Here is a 14,028-nt window from a genome sequence, read left to right as displayed (position 1 = left end):
CCCCCGAAAGCACTCTGTCCATCGCCCCCCGCAAGGGCAGCAAAGGAAATTCCTCCACCTGTCGCTTAGCAAACGCCTTTACCTGCAAGTATCTGAACATGTTCCCTTGGGGGAGCCCAAATTTATCTTCCAGTTCCCCCAGGCCCGCAAACCTCCTGCCAATAAACAGGTCCCTCAATTTACTGATGCCCACCCTATACCACCCCCTAAATCCCCCATCAGTGTTCCCCAGGATGAACCGATGATTTCCACCTAATGGAGCCTCCATTGAGCCCCCTGTTTCCCCCCTATGCCGTCTCCACTGTCCCCAGATTCTTCGGGTCGCCGCCACCACTGGGCACGTGGTATACCTCTTAGGAGAGAGAGGCAACAGCGTCGTTACTAGGGCACCCAGGCTCATACCTCCACAAGACGCCATCTCCATTCTTTTCCACGCCACCCTCCCCCCCCCCCAACCTCCATCACCCATTTACGCACCATTTACACATTGGCCGCCCAATAGTACCCCAAAAGGTTGGGCAGCGCCAGCCCGCCTCTATCACTCCCTCGCTCCAGGAAAACCCTCTTCACTCTCGGAGTCCCATGCGCCCACACAAAGCTCAAAATACTGCTAGTCACCCTCCTAAAGAAGGCCCTAGGGATGAAGATGGGCAGGCACTGAAAGAGGAACAAGAACCTCTGAAGCACCGTCATTTTGGCGGACTGCACCGTCCCCGCCAACGACAATGGCAGCATGTCCCACCTCTTGAACTCCTCCTCCATCTGATCCACAAGCCTGGTGAAATTATGATTGTGAAGAGTCCCCCAGTCCCTGGCCACCTGCACCCCCAGGTACCTAAAACTCTCCCCTGCTCTCCTAAGCGGGAGCCTACCAATTTCCTCCTCCTGGTCCCCAGGGTGCACCACAAATACCTCACTCTTGCCTAGATTTAGTTTATAGCCTGAAAAGGTCCCAAACTCAGCTAGCAGCTCCATCACCCCCGGCATCCCTCCCACCGGGTCCGCCACATACAGTAGCAGGTCATCGGCATACAACGACACCCTATGTTCCTCCCCACCCCGCACCAAACCCCTCCACCTTCCTGAATCCCTCAACGCCATCGCCAACGGTTCGATTGCCAATGCAAACAACAAGGGGGACAGGGGGCAACCCTGCCTGGTCCCTCGATAAAGCCGGAAGTACTCCGACCTCCTCCTATTCGTGGCCACTCACGCCATCGGGGCCTCATATAGCAGCCTCACCCATCTAATAACCCCTTCACCAAATCCAAACCTCCCCAACACCTCCCATAAGTACCCCCACTCCACTCTATCGAAGGCCTTCTCCGCATCCAGCGCCACCACTATCTCAGCCTCCCCCTCAATCGCCGGCATCATGATGACATTCAACAACCTCCGCACATTCGTGTTCAGCTGCCTTCCCTTAACAAAACCTGTCTGGTCCTCGTGTACAACACCGGGAACCCATCCGGCCCCGGCGCCTTCCCTGAGTGCATCTGCCCGATCCCCTTAACCAGCTCCTCCAGCTCAATCGGCGCCCCCAACCCCTCCACCTGCTCCTCCTGCACCATCGGGAAAGAAAGCCCGTCGAGGAACCTCTCCATTCCCCTCCTCTCCACCGTTGGCTCCGACCGGTACAGTTCCCCGTAAAAGTCCTTGAAGACCTCATTCACCTCTACCCCCTTCCGCATCACATTCCCACTCTTATCTCTCACTCCAGCAATTTCCCTCGCCACATCCCGCTTGCGGAGCTGATGAGCCAGCATCCTACTCGCCTTTTCACCATGTTCATACACTGCCCCTTGTGCCTTCCTCCACTGTGCCTCCGCCTTTCTAGTGGTCAACAAATAAAATTTAGCCTGCAGGCTGCGCCTCTCCCCCAACAGTCCCTCCTCTGGTGCCTCCGCATACCTCCTATCTACCTCCAGCATCCTCCCCACCAGTCTATCCCTCTCACTTCTCTCGCTCCTCTCCCTGTGTGCCCGGATGGATATCAGCTCCCCACGAATCACTGCCTTCAGGGCTTCCCAGACCATCCCAACCTGGACCTCCCCCATATCATTCACCTCGAGGTACCCTTCAATACTTGCCAGGACCCTCCTGCGCAACTCCTCCTCCGCCAACAACCCCACATCCAACCGCCACAATGGGCACTGGTCCCGCACCTCCCCCATCTCCAACTCCATCCAATGCGGAGCGTGGTCGGAGATTGCAATGGCTGAATATTCGGCCTCCTCCACCCTCGGAATCAGTCCCCTACTCACCACGAAGAAGTCTATCCGAGAATAAACCCTATGTACATGGGAGAAGAAAGAATACTCCCGTGCCCTCGGCATCACAAACCTCCATGGGTCCACCTCTCCCATCTGGTCCATAAACCCCCTCAGCACCTTGGCCGCCGCTGGCCTCCTACCCGTCCTTGAACTGGACCGATCCAGTGAAGGATCCAACACCGTATTGAAGTTACACCCCATAATCAGACCTCCCGCCTCTAGATCCGGGACACGTCCCAGCATACGCCTCATAAAGCCCGCATCATCCCAATTTGGGGCATACACACTAACAATTACCACCTTCTCTCCCTGTAGCCTGCCCCTTACCATTTCAAACCTACCCCCCTCATCCGCCACCACCTCAGATGCCTCAAACGACACATTTTTCCCCACCAGAATCGCCACTCCCCGGTTCTTCACATCCAACCCAGAGTGGAAAACCTGCCCCACCCACCCCTTCCTCAGACGGACCTGGTCCGCCACCTTCAGGTGGGTCTCCTGAAGCATTGCCACATCTGCCTTTAGCCCCCTCAGATGAGCAAGTACCCTCGACCGCTTCACCGGCCCATTCAATCCTCTCGCATTCTAGGTGACCAACCGGATCAGAGGGCGTCCCGCCCCCCTCCCCCGTCGACTAGCCATAGCCCATCGACTGCCCACCCCAGGCCAGCATCCCCCCGCCCGACCCAGTTCCCACGGCGACAACACCTCACCTCTGTCCCCCCGGCCCACACCAGCTCCTTCCTGACCCTGCCAGCAGCAACCCGGAATTCCCCTTTCCCTCCCTCCCTTCCCCCCCAGGCTACGAACCCTCCTAGCCACGACCCGTCCTCCATTGTACTTCCGTGGGTCAGCTAACTTCTGCTGACCCCGGAAACTCACGCCAAAAACCCGACCCCTCCCAAAGTGGGATCGTCCCCCATCCTGTCACTCCTCAAGGCACCGCTCCAGCACGGGGAGGAACCAGTTAAGGCCCTGCCCCCCCCCCTCCCCCCCCCCGTCATCATCTCCACCCCCCAGCTCCGCAATGCGGGAAACCAATGGAAAGCCCGCGCTTTCGCACTGTCCCACCACACCCTTCTGACGCAGCTCCCAAATATCAGCCCCACTCCATACCCCACACACACTCCCTTAACATACGCACACGCTTCACATATACACACCCACTGCCCTCAGACACACAGCCCTCAGACACACAGCCCTCAGACACACAGCCCTCAGACACACAGCCCTCAGACACACAGCCCTCAGACACACAGCCCTCAGACACACAGCCCTCAGACACACAGCCCTCAGACACACTGCCCTCAGACACACTGCCCTCAGACACACTGCCCTCAGACACACTGCCCTCAGACACACTGCCCTCAGACACACTGCCCTCAGACACAATGCCCTCAGACACACAGCCCTCAGACACACAGCCCTCAGACACACAGCCCTCAGACACACAGCCCTCAGACACACAGCCCTCAGACACACAGCCCTCAGACCACACTGCCCTCAGACCACACTGCCCTCAGGCACACTGCCCTCAGACACACTGCCCTCAGACACACTGCCCTCAGACACACAGCCCTCAGACACACAGCCCTCAGACACACAGCCCTCAGACACACAGCCCTCAGACCACACAGCCCTCAGAGACACAGCCCTCAGACACACAGCCCTCAGACACACAGCCCTCAGACACACTGCCCTCAGACACACAGCCCTCAGACACACAGCCCTCAGACACACAGCCCTCAGACACATTCCCCTGAAACACGTTGCCCTCAAACATGTTGCCCTCAAACACGTTGCCCTCAAACACGTTGCCCTCACACACACGTTGCCCTCACACACACTGCTCTCACACACGTTCCCCTCAAACACGTTCCCCTCAAACACGTTCCCCTCAAACACGTTGCCCTCAAACACGTTGCCCTCAAACACGTTGCCCTCAAACACGTTGCCCTCACACACACTCCCCTCACACTCACTCCCCTCACACTCACTCCCCTCACACTCACTCCCCTCACACTCACTCCCCTCACACACACTCCCCTCACACACACTCCCCTCACACACACTCCCCTCACACTCACTCCCCTCACACATACGCACACACACACTCCCCTCACACTCACTCCCCTCACACTCACTCCCCTCACACTCACTCCCCTCACACTCACTCCCCTCACACTCACTCCCCTCACACACACTCCCCTCACACTCACTCCCCTCACACATACGCACACACACACTCCCCTCACACTCACTCCCCTCACACATACGCACACACACACTCCCCTCACACAAACACTCTCCTCGCGCAAACACGCAAACCCGCTTGACATACTTCACATGTGAGATACCCTCAATTACGACCCAGGAGAGAAGATTGGTAATTCAAAGGCTTTAATTACCAGAGAACCGGACAGCTGCCGAGAAGTGTGCTCACAGCATGCTGCCCAGTGAGCATCACCTTATATACAGTTTCCTGGGGCGGAGCCAGAGGCGGAGTCCCCCAGGGTTCCAAGCCCGGTCTTAAAGGGCCAATGTATTAAAGGCAAGGTACAGTTACAGCAGTTATACCGATACCATTCATCACATTCACCTCTGTTTAAAAAAAACACATAGTCCGTTGGGGGTGCAGTTGAGTTATAAGTTCAGTCTTTTGGGTGGTCTGACCGTCCATGCTGACCTTCTCCGCTCCGGTGGTGGTGCCGTGGATACGGTCGGTTTCGGTGGTGGTGTATCCGGGAGCACGGTTGAATGAGCCTTTGCCCGCTTTGGAGCGGGGGGGGGGGGGGGTATCCGGGGTGACTAGGTTGATTGGTGCCGGCGCCGTCTGGGGGGAAGGGGCTCTATGGGGGGGGGCGCTGTCGGGGTCGGCAGTTGATGCGGGGAGGGGAGCGTCGGTAGGACGGGGGAGGTTCGGTGGGGAAGCCAGCGGGGTCGGTGGGAGAGCCAGCAGGTGCCAGGTCTCGCAGGGAGACGGTGTACTCAACGTAGGCGTATTGAGGGTTTGCGTGTAGCAATTGGACCCTCTCGACTATCAGATCTGTTTTATGGATCCTCACGTGTCTCCGGAGTAGGACTGGCCCCGGAGTCGTCGGCCCCAGAGGTGGACTTCCTGGGGAAGACAAACAAACGGTTGTGAGGGGTCTCGTTCGTGGCCGTACAGAGGAGCGACCTAATGGAATGTAGGGCATCGGGTAGGACCTCCTGCCAGCGGGCGATTGGGAGACTCCTTGACCATAGGGCTAGAAGGGCAGCCTTCCAAACTGTTGCGTTCTCCCTCTCCACCTGCCCGTTTCCCCGCGGGTTATAGCTCGTCGTTCTGCTCGAGGCAATGCCGTTGCTGAGCAGATATTGATGCAGCTCATCGCTCATGAACGATGTATCCCGGTTGCTGTGGATATAAGCGGGGAAACCAAACAGTGTGAAGATGCTGTGCAGTGCCTTGATCACGGAGGCCGAGGTCATATCGGGGCAGGGGACATCAAAAGGGAAGCGGGAGAACTCATCAATAACGGTTAGGAAATAGATGTTGCAGTTGGTGGACGGGAGGGTCCCTTTGAAGTCCACACTTAGTAGCTCAAAGGGCCCAGAGGCCTTTATCAGGCGGGCCCTGTCTGGTCGATAGAATTGCGGTTTGCATTCTGCACAGATCTGGCATGCTTTGGTCATGGCCTTGACCTCCTCTGTGGAGTAAAGTAGGTTGCGGGACTTGATGAAATGGGCAAGCCGGGTGACCCCTGGGAGGCAGAGTTCATCGTGGATGGCTCTCAGGCGGTCCAATTGCGTGTTGGCGCACGTACCGCAGGACAGGGCATCCGGGGACTCGTTGAGCTTCCCCAGGCGATATTTAATATCGTCCGTATGGGTGGAGAGCTCTATCCTCCACCTCAGAATTTTGTCATTCTTTATTTTGCCCCGTTGTGCGTTATCGAACATAAAGGCAACCGACCGTTGGTCGGTGACGAGGGTGAACCTCCTACCGGTTAGGTCGATTTCTACCTGGAAGGGAATGGTTTCGTCCACCGCGTGCATGGCGACCTTGATGATGTCGGCCTTGATACGGCTGAAAGCCGACTGGGCCTCAGCCGTCAGGAGAAAAACCGTGGTCTTAATGAGTGGTCGGGCTTTGTCCGCATATCTGGGGACCCACTGGGCCTAATAGGAGAAAAGTATAATCCACTGCCATTCGTTGCTTTTCCCCGGAGCGGACTACCAATACTTGAGCCCTCCAGGGGCTGTTGCTGGCCTCTATGACCCCCTCATTTAGTAGCCGCTGAACCTCTGACTTGATAAAAGTCATGTCTTGGACACTGTACCGTCGACTCCTGGTGGCGACGGGCTTACAGTCGGGAGTGAGGTTCGCGAAGAGGGGGGGTGGCGTAACTTTGAGTGTCGCCAGGCTGTGAGTGGGGGCAGGGGTCCGCCGAACTTCAGTGTCAGGCTACGGTGGCTGCAATGAAAGTCCAGACTGAGCAGCAGGGGGGCGCAGAGGTGAGGGAGAATGTAAAGTTTAAAGCGGGTGTATTCAGCGCCTTGAATCGGCAGGTCCGCGACACAATTAGACCGAATGGGACCCCGAAGCGAGGGCGATAGTTTGGGAGGCGGGGTGGGTGCGCAGGGAGCAGCGCCTTACCATGTCCGGATGAATAAAGCTCTCCGTGCTCCCGGAGTCGAATAGGCAGGGAGTGTCGTGGCCGTTGATTCGCACCCGCATCATTGAGTTCCGCAGGTGCTTCGGCCGCGATTGATCGAGCGTGATCGCTCCGAGTTGCGGGTAGTCAGAGTCCTCGGTTGAGTCGGACTCACGAAATGGCCGCTGGGAGTCACGAAATGGCCGCCGCCGTCGGTCGTACGTGTCGGGATTCGAAGATGGCCGCCGCCAAGATGGCCGCCCCATGACTCGCACGAGGCCGATGACACGTCGGAAGTAGGCATGTCCGGCCTCCGTGCGGCCGCGTTGCGGGGCCTGTGAGGCCGGGAGCTTGATTTCTGGGCCAGGTGAAACCTTTGTTTGCGGCCTTTGGGCCCAGCCAGACAGACTTCTGCGCAGTGCCCCTTCTTCCCGTAGTCGTTGCAGATCGCGGAGCGGGCCGGGCAACGCTGACGTGGGTGCTGGCCTTGCCCACAGAAATAGCATGGGGAGCCCCCGGAGTGAGCGGATCATCGCGCGGCACAGGCCTGTAGCGTGGCCGAGTGTGGAGGGGATCGAGAGGGGTTCGCAAGGTCCGCGGAGTATGTACGGAGGTTACGGTGGGCCGTTTCTAGAGAAGAGGCGTGCGTTACCATGCCTTGGAGGTCCTTTGTCCCGTCTTCTCGGAGTTGCTGCCGGATGTACGAGGACCTGATACCGGACACGAAAGCATCACAAATATGTAAGTTCATGTGGCGTTCTGCCGGCACTTCTTTGTGATTGCAGTTCCTCGCGAGCGCAGTGAGTCTCTCCACGTATTCGTCTAGAGTTTCCCTGGAGCGCTGGTGGCAGGTCGAGAGCAAATGTCTGGCGTGTACCTCGTTAATTGGCTTTACGAAGCGTTTCTTTAGTATTTCGACCGCATTTTAGTATGTCGTAGCGTTCTCGATCACGGAGGAGAGTCGGTGGCCCACCCGGGCATGTAGTAAGCTCAGCTTGCGAGCGCTGTCGACTTCAGTCTCTGAAGAATAGGCCTCAAAACACCGGAGCCAATACTTAAAAATTCCTGGGGCCTCCGGCGACCGAGTGTCTAGGTTGAGTTTCTCCGGCTTTAGAGCGCTGTCCATCTTGATGTTTCTGGTAATTAAATTGAGATACCCTCAATTACGACTCAGGAGAGAAGATTGGTAATTCAAAGGCTTTAATTACCAGAGAACCGGACAGCTGCCGAGAAGTGTGCTCACAGCATGTTGCCCATTAAGCATCACCTTTAATACAGTTTCTTGGGGACGGAGCCAGAGGCGGAGTCCCCCAGGGTTCCAAGCCCGGTCTTAAAGGGCCAATGTATTAAAGGCAAGGTACAGTTACAGCAGTTATACTGATACCATTCATCACAACATGTATATGCACATTCCCCTCACAAGCTCCCCACACACACACACACACACAATCCTTTTGCGCACACATACTCGCCTCACACACAAACATCCCCTCACGTGCATACACTCCACTCACACACACACTCGCCTTGTGCACAGACATTCTCTCTCCTGATGGCAGCTGCCTCTATGGTGCTGATGCACCGAGAGTACAGGCACGCTGTTCAGGCATCAAAGTTTGTCGGACATCCATTGCACAAATCATCCTCTCAGACCGGACATGTTCTTTCAAGGAGGCAATTGAGATTTCAGGAGTGTGAAGTGCTTTCAGAACTAACAAGGCTAAGCCATCCTTTGAAATAGCGTTCAGCTGTGTAGCTAGAGGCTGCTCCCAGTCAAAGGGGGTGAAATGGACTTTCATGAGGGAAGTTGCAGCAAGGCTCTGTTCTGTGAGAGTTTGGTAGGACAGACAGGTTGCAGCAGTGGTTGGCCCTGCTATGGATCTCTACACATGCAAAGCCCCCCCACTCCCCCGAACCCCCAAACTGGCCCCCTCCTGTCCCCCAAACAACTCTAATAATAATCTAATAATCTTTGTTATTGTCACAAGGAGGCTTACATTAACACCGCAATGAAGTTACTGTGAAAAGCCCCACATTCTGGCCCCTGTCCGGGCACACTTGGCAAGAATTCAGAATGTCCAATTTACCTAACATCACGACTTTCGAGACTTGTGGGAGGAAACTGGAGCACCCGGAGGAAACCCACGCAGGCACAGGGAGCACGTGCAGACTCCGCACAGACTGTGACCCAAGCCGGGAATTGAACCTGGGACCTTAGCGTTGTGAATCAACAGTGCTAACCACTGTGCTACTGTGCTGACTAACTCTAACCACCTTGAAGGGTCCCCCACAGTATTGGGGCATCAGCTCCGGTGCATTTGAGCTGCGTGCCAGTAAATGGAGTGGGCTACTCACCTCCCCACTCCCCCTCGGCAGCCATTGTACCAGGCTCCCACTTTTGTCAAGTACTAAGCCGTGCCTGTCTTCGTGCTGGAGGGCAGGAACGAGTGACTCCCGGGAGGCAACTGCATTCAACTTTTAATCTATTTAATGAGATTGAAATGAATGCAAAACATGTTCTGGGTGAGATCCTGATCATGTCATTGGGAATGGGCCAGATGAATGGCAAACTGGCGCATGGCACAGATGGCGTTTCTGGCCTCTCCCGCGATTCAGCAGGTAGCGGGATCGCCGTCAGGTGTAACGGGCTGGGGAAATCACACTCCGTATCCGTTACTGTCTGTGGAAGACAGTTCCAAACTTCTGCCAGAGAAAACTCTCTGGTCAGCGTAAACTTTAACTTATTGGCCTAACTCTCTACTCTGGATCAGTGAATTTTGGGTTCTTGGCCGCTTCCAGGACTTTGAGTGCATAGCCTTGTCTGGTACTTCGGCACAGTACTGAAGAGCTGTTGTTAAAGGTGGCATCGTTCAGATTAAATGTTAAATTGAGGTCCTCCCTCAACCCCACCCTGCCACACACACACACCAAGTGCCAGTCTCTACCTTGTTTTCATGTTTTTGCTTTCAGACAGAGCTATTCATAGAATCCCTACAGTGCAGAAAGAGGCCATTCGGCCCATCAAGTCTGCACCCTACTCTCTGAAAGGGCACCCTACCTAGATCCATTCCCGTGCCCTATCTCCAATTAACATACACATTCCTGGACACTAAGGGGCAATAATTTTATTATGGCCAATCCACCTGACCTGCACATCTTTGGACTGTGGGAGGAAACCGGAGCGCGTTTCCATCACTTCCTGTTTTATTTCAAATCTCCAGCATCCGCAGTACTTTGCTTTTATACTTCTGGTGTCCTCCCCAATATTTCAGCTAAAATTTAAAAAATGGATCAGGTCACAACTATTTGCAGCTTGTGGGACCTTGTAGTGCACAAATTGCCGTTGTCTTTATCTATATAATCTACAATGACTGTATGAAGTAACCTATTGGGCTGCAAAGCTCTTTTGTGATGTGCTGAGAATATTTTTGGTGCAATGTACACACCAGTTCCTTTTTCATGAACCAATGGAGATAACAGTTCTGCGGATTAATTTACAATTGCATTTCATTACAGGCAATGTATAAGCAGGCATCTGACTTGGGGCAAAATAAGTATGGAACTGTTACAGATACACCAGAGTTGATGCATGCTGCATACGTAAAGAATATTTATAGTCAGGTAGGTAACATTGAGTATTAATTCTGTTTGAAAAGACAAGGGTCGGAATTCTCCTGTCGTCGCGATTCACATTTCCCGCCGGTAGCGCAACATTGCCAGGAAGTTCCCGGTGGCGTGGGTTGGGTACTGTGGGAAATCCCACTGACAAACGGAGGGAAGATGGAATCCCGCCGCCAGCGAATATCGCGCCGGCAAGAAACACGCGACTGTGGAACCGGAGAATCCCATCCCAAGGTATCGATTGTAAGGCAATAATATGCCAGTGATTAAAATAAGAAAAGAAAAGCGAATTAAAAGTGGAAAACTGTACAGCACTTGGTTGACAATCTGTTCAGATAAGTTATGATGATTCAGTTGCGTATCTTTGATCGGATGCTGCGGGTTAAACTATAATCATAATTTGATTATCCCACAGAAAAAGTACAAAGATGAAGCTGAAAGGATGCTAAGCATGTGCACTATGATAGCAGATACTCCAGAAATAGAGAGAGTTAAGAAAAACCAAAAAAACCTGAGCATGGTAAGCACACAGTTAGTTTTTCTTCTTTTAATGTATGTCAAAGTTTTTGGAGTCATTTTGATGAAAGGTTGAAAAGAGGCACGGAATGGCTGCTGGGCTAATAGCCACACTGGGGTGGGATTTTCAATGAGTCATGCTGTCGGGAGCTGATGTGGGCGGCACTTTGTAAATCGTGGTCCCTGAGTCCAGAACAGTCTCAAATTTAATTGACCGCTCCTTAAGGAGCTTGTTAAGGGACCTGTCTGAAATGGCTTGTGACTTGGAAAATCTTTCCTGGTGACCTCCATTTTGTGCATGTGTGCAGCTCGAGTAACTTGTTCAGCAAATTTTTTAAAATTTAATCGGTGGGTCCAATGAGTGGGTCCATGAATACTGCTCCTACCTGTTTCGATCATGGCTTCTTGGAACTACGTTCCACTTTGTGGAGCTGCCTGGTCTAATTGGCAAAGCAGTGGCATTTCCCAATTTGGCTACCTCCTGCTACTGCTACTGGTGCATACAAACATACTGACTGTGGCCAGTGGGAGTCTGGCCACAGTCCTTTGGAAAAATCAAGTCTGAGAGGGAACAAAACTGTGGATGAGGATGGAAATAGATAGATTTAGTGGTGGCACTGATATGTGATCACAAGTTCATCTTGGGGTGATTGAGGATCAGAGTTAATGCTAGTAATGAAAGACAATGCATTTGGTCTTCCTAATATATATAGAACATAGAACAGTACAGCACAGAACAGGCCCTTCGGCCCTCGATGTTGTGCCGAGCAATGATCACCCTACTTAAACCCACGTAACCCGTATACCCGTAACCCAACAATCCCCCCATTAACCTTACACTACGGGCAATTTAGCATGGCCAATCCACCTAACCCGCACATCTTTGGACTGTGGGAGGAAACCGGAGCACCCGGAGGAAACCCACGCACACACGGGGAGGACGTGCAGACTCCACACAGACAGTGACCCAGCCGGGAATCGAACCTGGGACCCTGGAGCTGTGAAGCATTGATGCTAACCACCATGCTACCGTGAGGCCCCAAAATATAGTTGGAGGGAACTTTTGCTCATCCAGAAATAGATGTCAGACAAGTAGCGAGATAATTTAGAGACAGTGGAAGAGTCAAGAGAGAGGTGGTGAGATAGGCTGGTTTAGCACACTGGGCTAATCGCTGGCTTTTAAAGCAGACCAAGGCAGGCCAGCAGCAAGGTTCAATTCATGTACCAGCCTCCCCGAACAGGCGCCGGAATGTGGCGACCAGGGGCTTTTCACAGTAACTTCATTGACTCGTGACAATAAGCGATTTTCATATTTCATTTCATTTCAGATAGAGCTGGGTATTGTCAGTGTCGACGTGAAAACTGATACAGTGGGCGCGATTCCCCGCTATGACCGATGCCGGCGTGAAACCCGGAGTGTTTCTCGACGGCGTCGGAGGCCGCTCCTTGCCTCCTATTCTCTCCCCCCTCCCCCCCGGCTAGGAGCGGCGTTGCGGGGAACTCGGCCACCGGGTCTTGACGCTGGCGTCAAGGCGGCGCGCCAATAATGACGCGGCCGGCGGCGCCTACGTGACGTCAGCCGCACATGCGCAGGTTGGCCGGCGGCAACCTGTGCATGTGCGGTTGCCGTCTTCCCCTCCGCTGCCCCGCAAGACGTGGCGGCTTGATCTTGCGGGGCGGCGGAGGGGAAAGAGTGCGTCATTTGGAGACGCCGGCCCGATGATCGGTGGGCACCATTTGAAGAAAAGAGAGACGGTACTTGAAGAGAGGGCTCTGCAGAAGGGTCATATGGACTCAAAACATTATCTCAGTTTCTTTCTCCACAGATACCACCAGAGCTGCTGAGTTTACCCAGCACTTTCTGTTTTATTTTATAGAACAGTACAGCACAGAACAGGCCCTTCGGCCCTCAATGTTGTGCCGAGCAATTATCACCCTATTCAAACCCACGTATCCACCCTATACCCGTAACCCAACCCCTCCCCTTAACCTTACTTTTAGGACACTACGGGCAATTTAGCATGGCCAATCCACCTAACCCGCACATCTTTGGACTGTGGGAGGAAACCGGAGCACCCGGAGGAAACCCACGCACACACGGGGAGGACGTGCAGACTCCGCACAGACAGTGACCCAGCCGGGAACTGAACCTGGGACCCTGGAGCTGTGAAGCATTTATTTTTTTTTTTTTTATTTTTTTATTTTTTTATAAATTTAGATTAGCCAATTACTTTTTCCAATTAAGGGGCAATTTAGCGTGGCCAATCCACCTACTCTGCACATTTTTGGGTTGTGGGGGCGAAACCCACGCAGACACGGGGAGAATGTGCAAACTCCACACAGACAGTGACCCAGAACCGGGATCGAACCTGGGACCTCAGCGCCGTGAGGCGGTTGTGCTAACCACTAGGCCACCGTGCTGCCCCCCTGTGAAGCATTTATGCTAACCACCATGCTACCGTGCTGCCCTATACTTGGAGAGGGAACCGTTAAGAATATCAGCTAACATGAGAATCAGGAATGGAAGTTGGTGGTCAATGGTTTTGCGGGACTAGGATCTAGGCAGTAGGAAGTGTGTCTCTTGGATAAGGTGAGCTCTGTGAGGGCATGGGGGAGGGGGGTTTGTGGTGGTAGATAGGAGATAAATTAGAGAAAGGTTTGAAGTTCAGGGCTAGGATCACAGTGGAACCTTCAAGGACATTTGACTCAGTGGACTAGGGAAAGGAGGCAAGTGGCAGATACAGCTGATTAGATGCTCTCAACCTCGGTGACAAAAAAGCATTAGGTTACCATGGGATATAGAGCCCACATTTTAGTCCGCATAGAAAACCAGCAAGCTGTGCCTCTTCCAAAATGTTTAATAGCCCACAGTTAACCTGCAATACTAACTTAGAATGTAGGAACAGGAGCTCACAGCCTTTGGACCACCATTCAGTCCAATCATGGCTAATCTTTTGCCCCAACTCCACTTTCTCTTCTGC

General features: G+C 53.7%; 1 protein-coding gene across 8 annotated transcripts in view; it reads left to right on the top strand.

Annotated features, from left to right (window-relative positions):
• Positions 1-14,028, top strand: part of LOC119966431 (LIM zinc-binding domain-containing Nebulette-like) — a 450,954-nt gene that overhangs the window by 357,839 nt on the left and 79,087 nt on the right. For 6 of the 8 annotated variants that reach the window (XM_038798077.1, XM_038798078.1, XM_038798082.1 and 3 more), the window contains exons 10-11: positions 10,427-10,531; positions 10,947-11,051. The exons of the other annotated variants lie outside the window; for them this stretch is intronic. In XM_038798077.1, coding sequence (XP_038654005.1) covers positions 10,427-10,531; positions 10,947-11,051 — 210 coding nt within the window. The remainder of the gene's footprint in view (positions 1-10,426; positions 10,532-10,946; positions 11,052-14,028) is intronic. 8 annotated transcript variants of the gene reach the window in all.

This window comes from Scyliorhinus canicula, chromosome 5 (genome assembly GCF_902713615.1).
Source record: "Scyliorhinus canicula chromosome 5, sScyCan1.1, whole genome shotgun sequence".
NCBI classification, from domain to species: Eukaryota; Metazoa; Chordata; class Chondrichthyes; order Carcharhiniformes; family Scyliorhinidae; genus Scyliorhinus; species Scyliorhinus canicula.
This window is presented reverse-complemented; position numbering and strand designations above follow the sequence as displayed.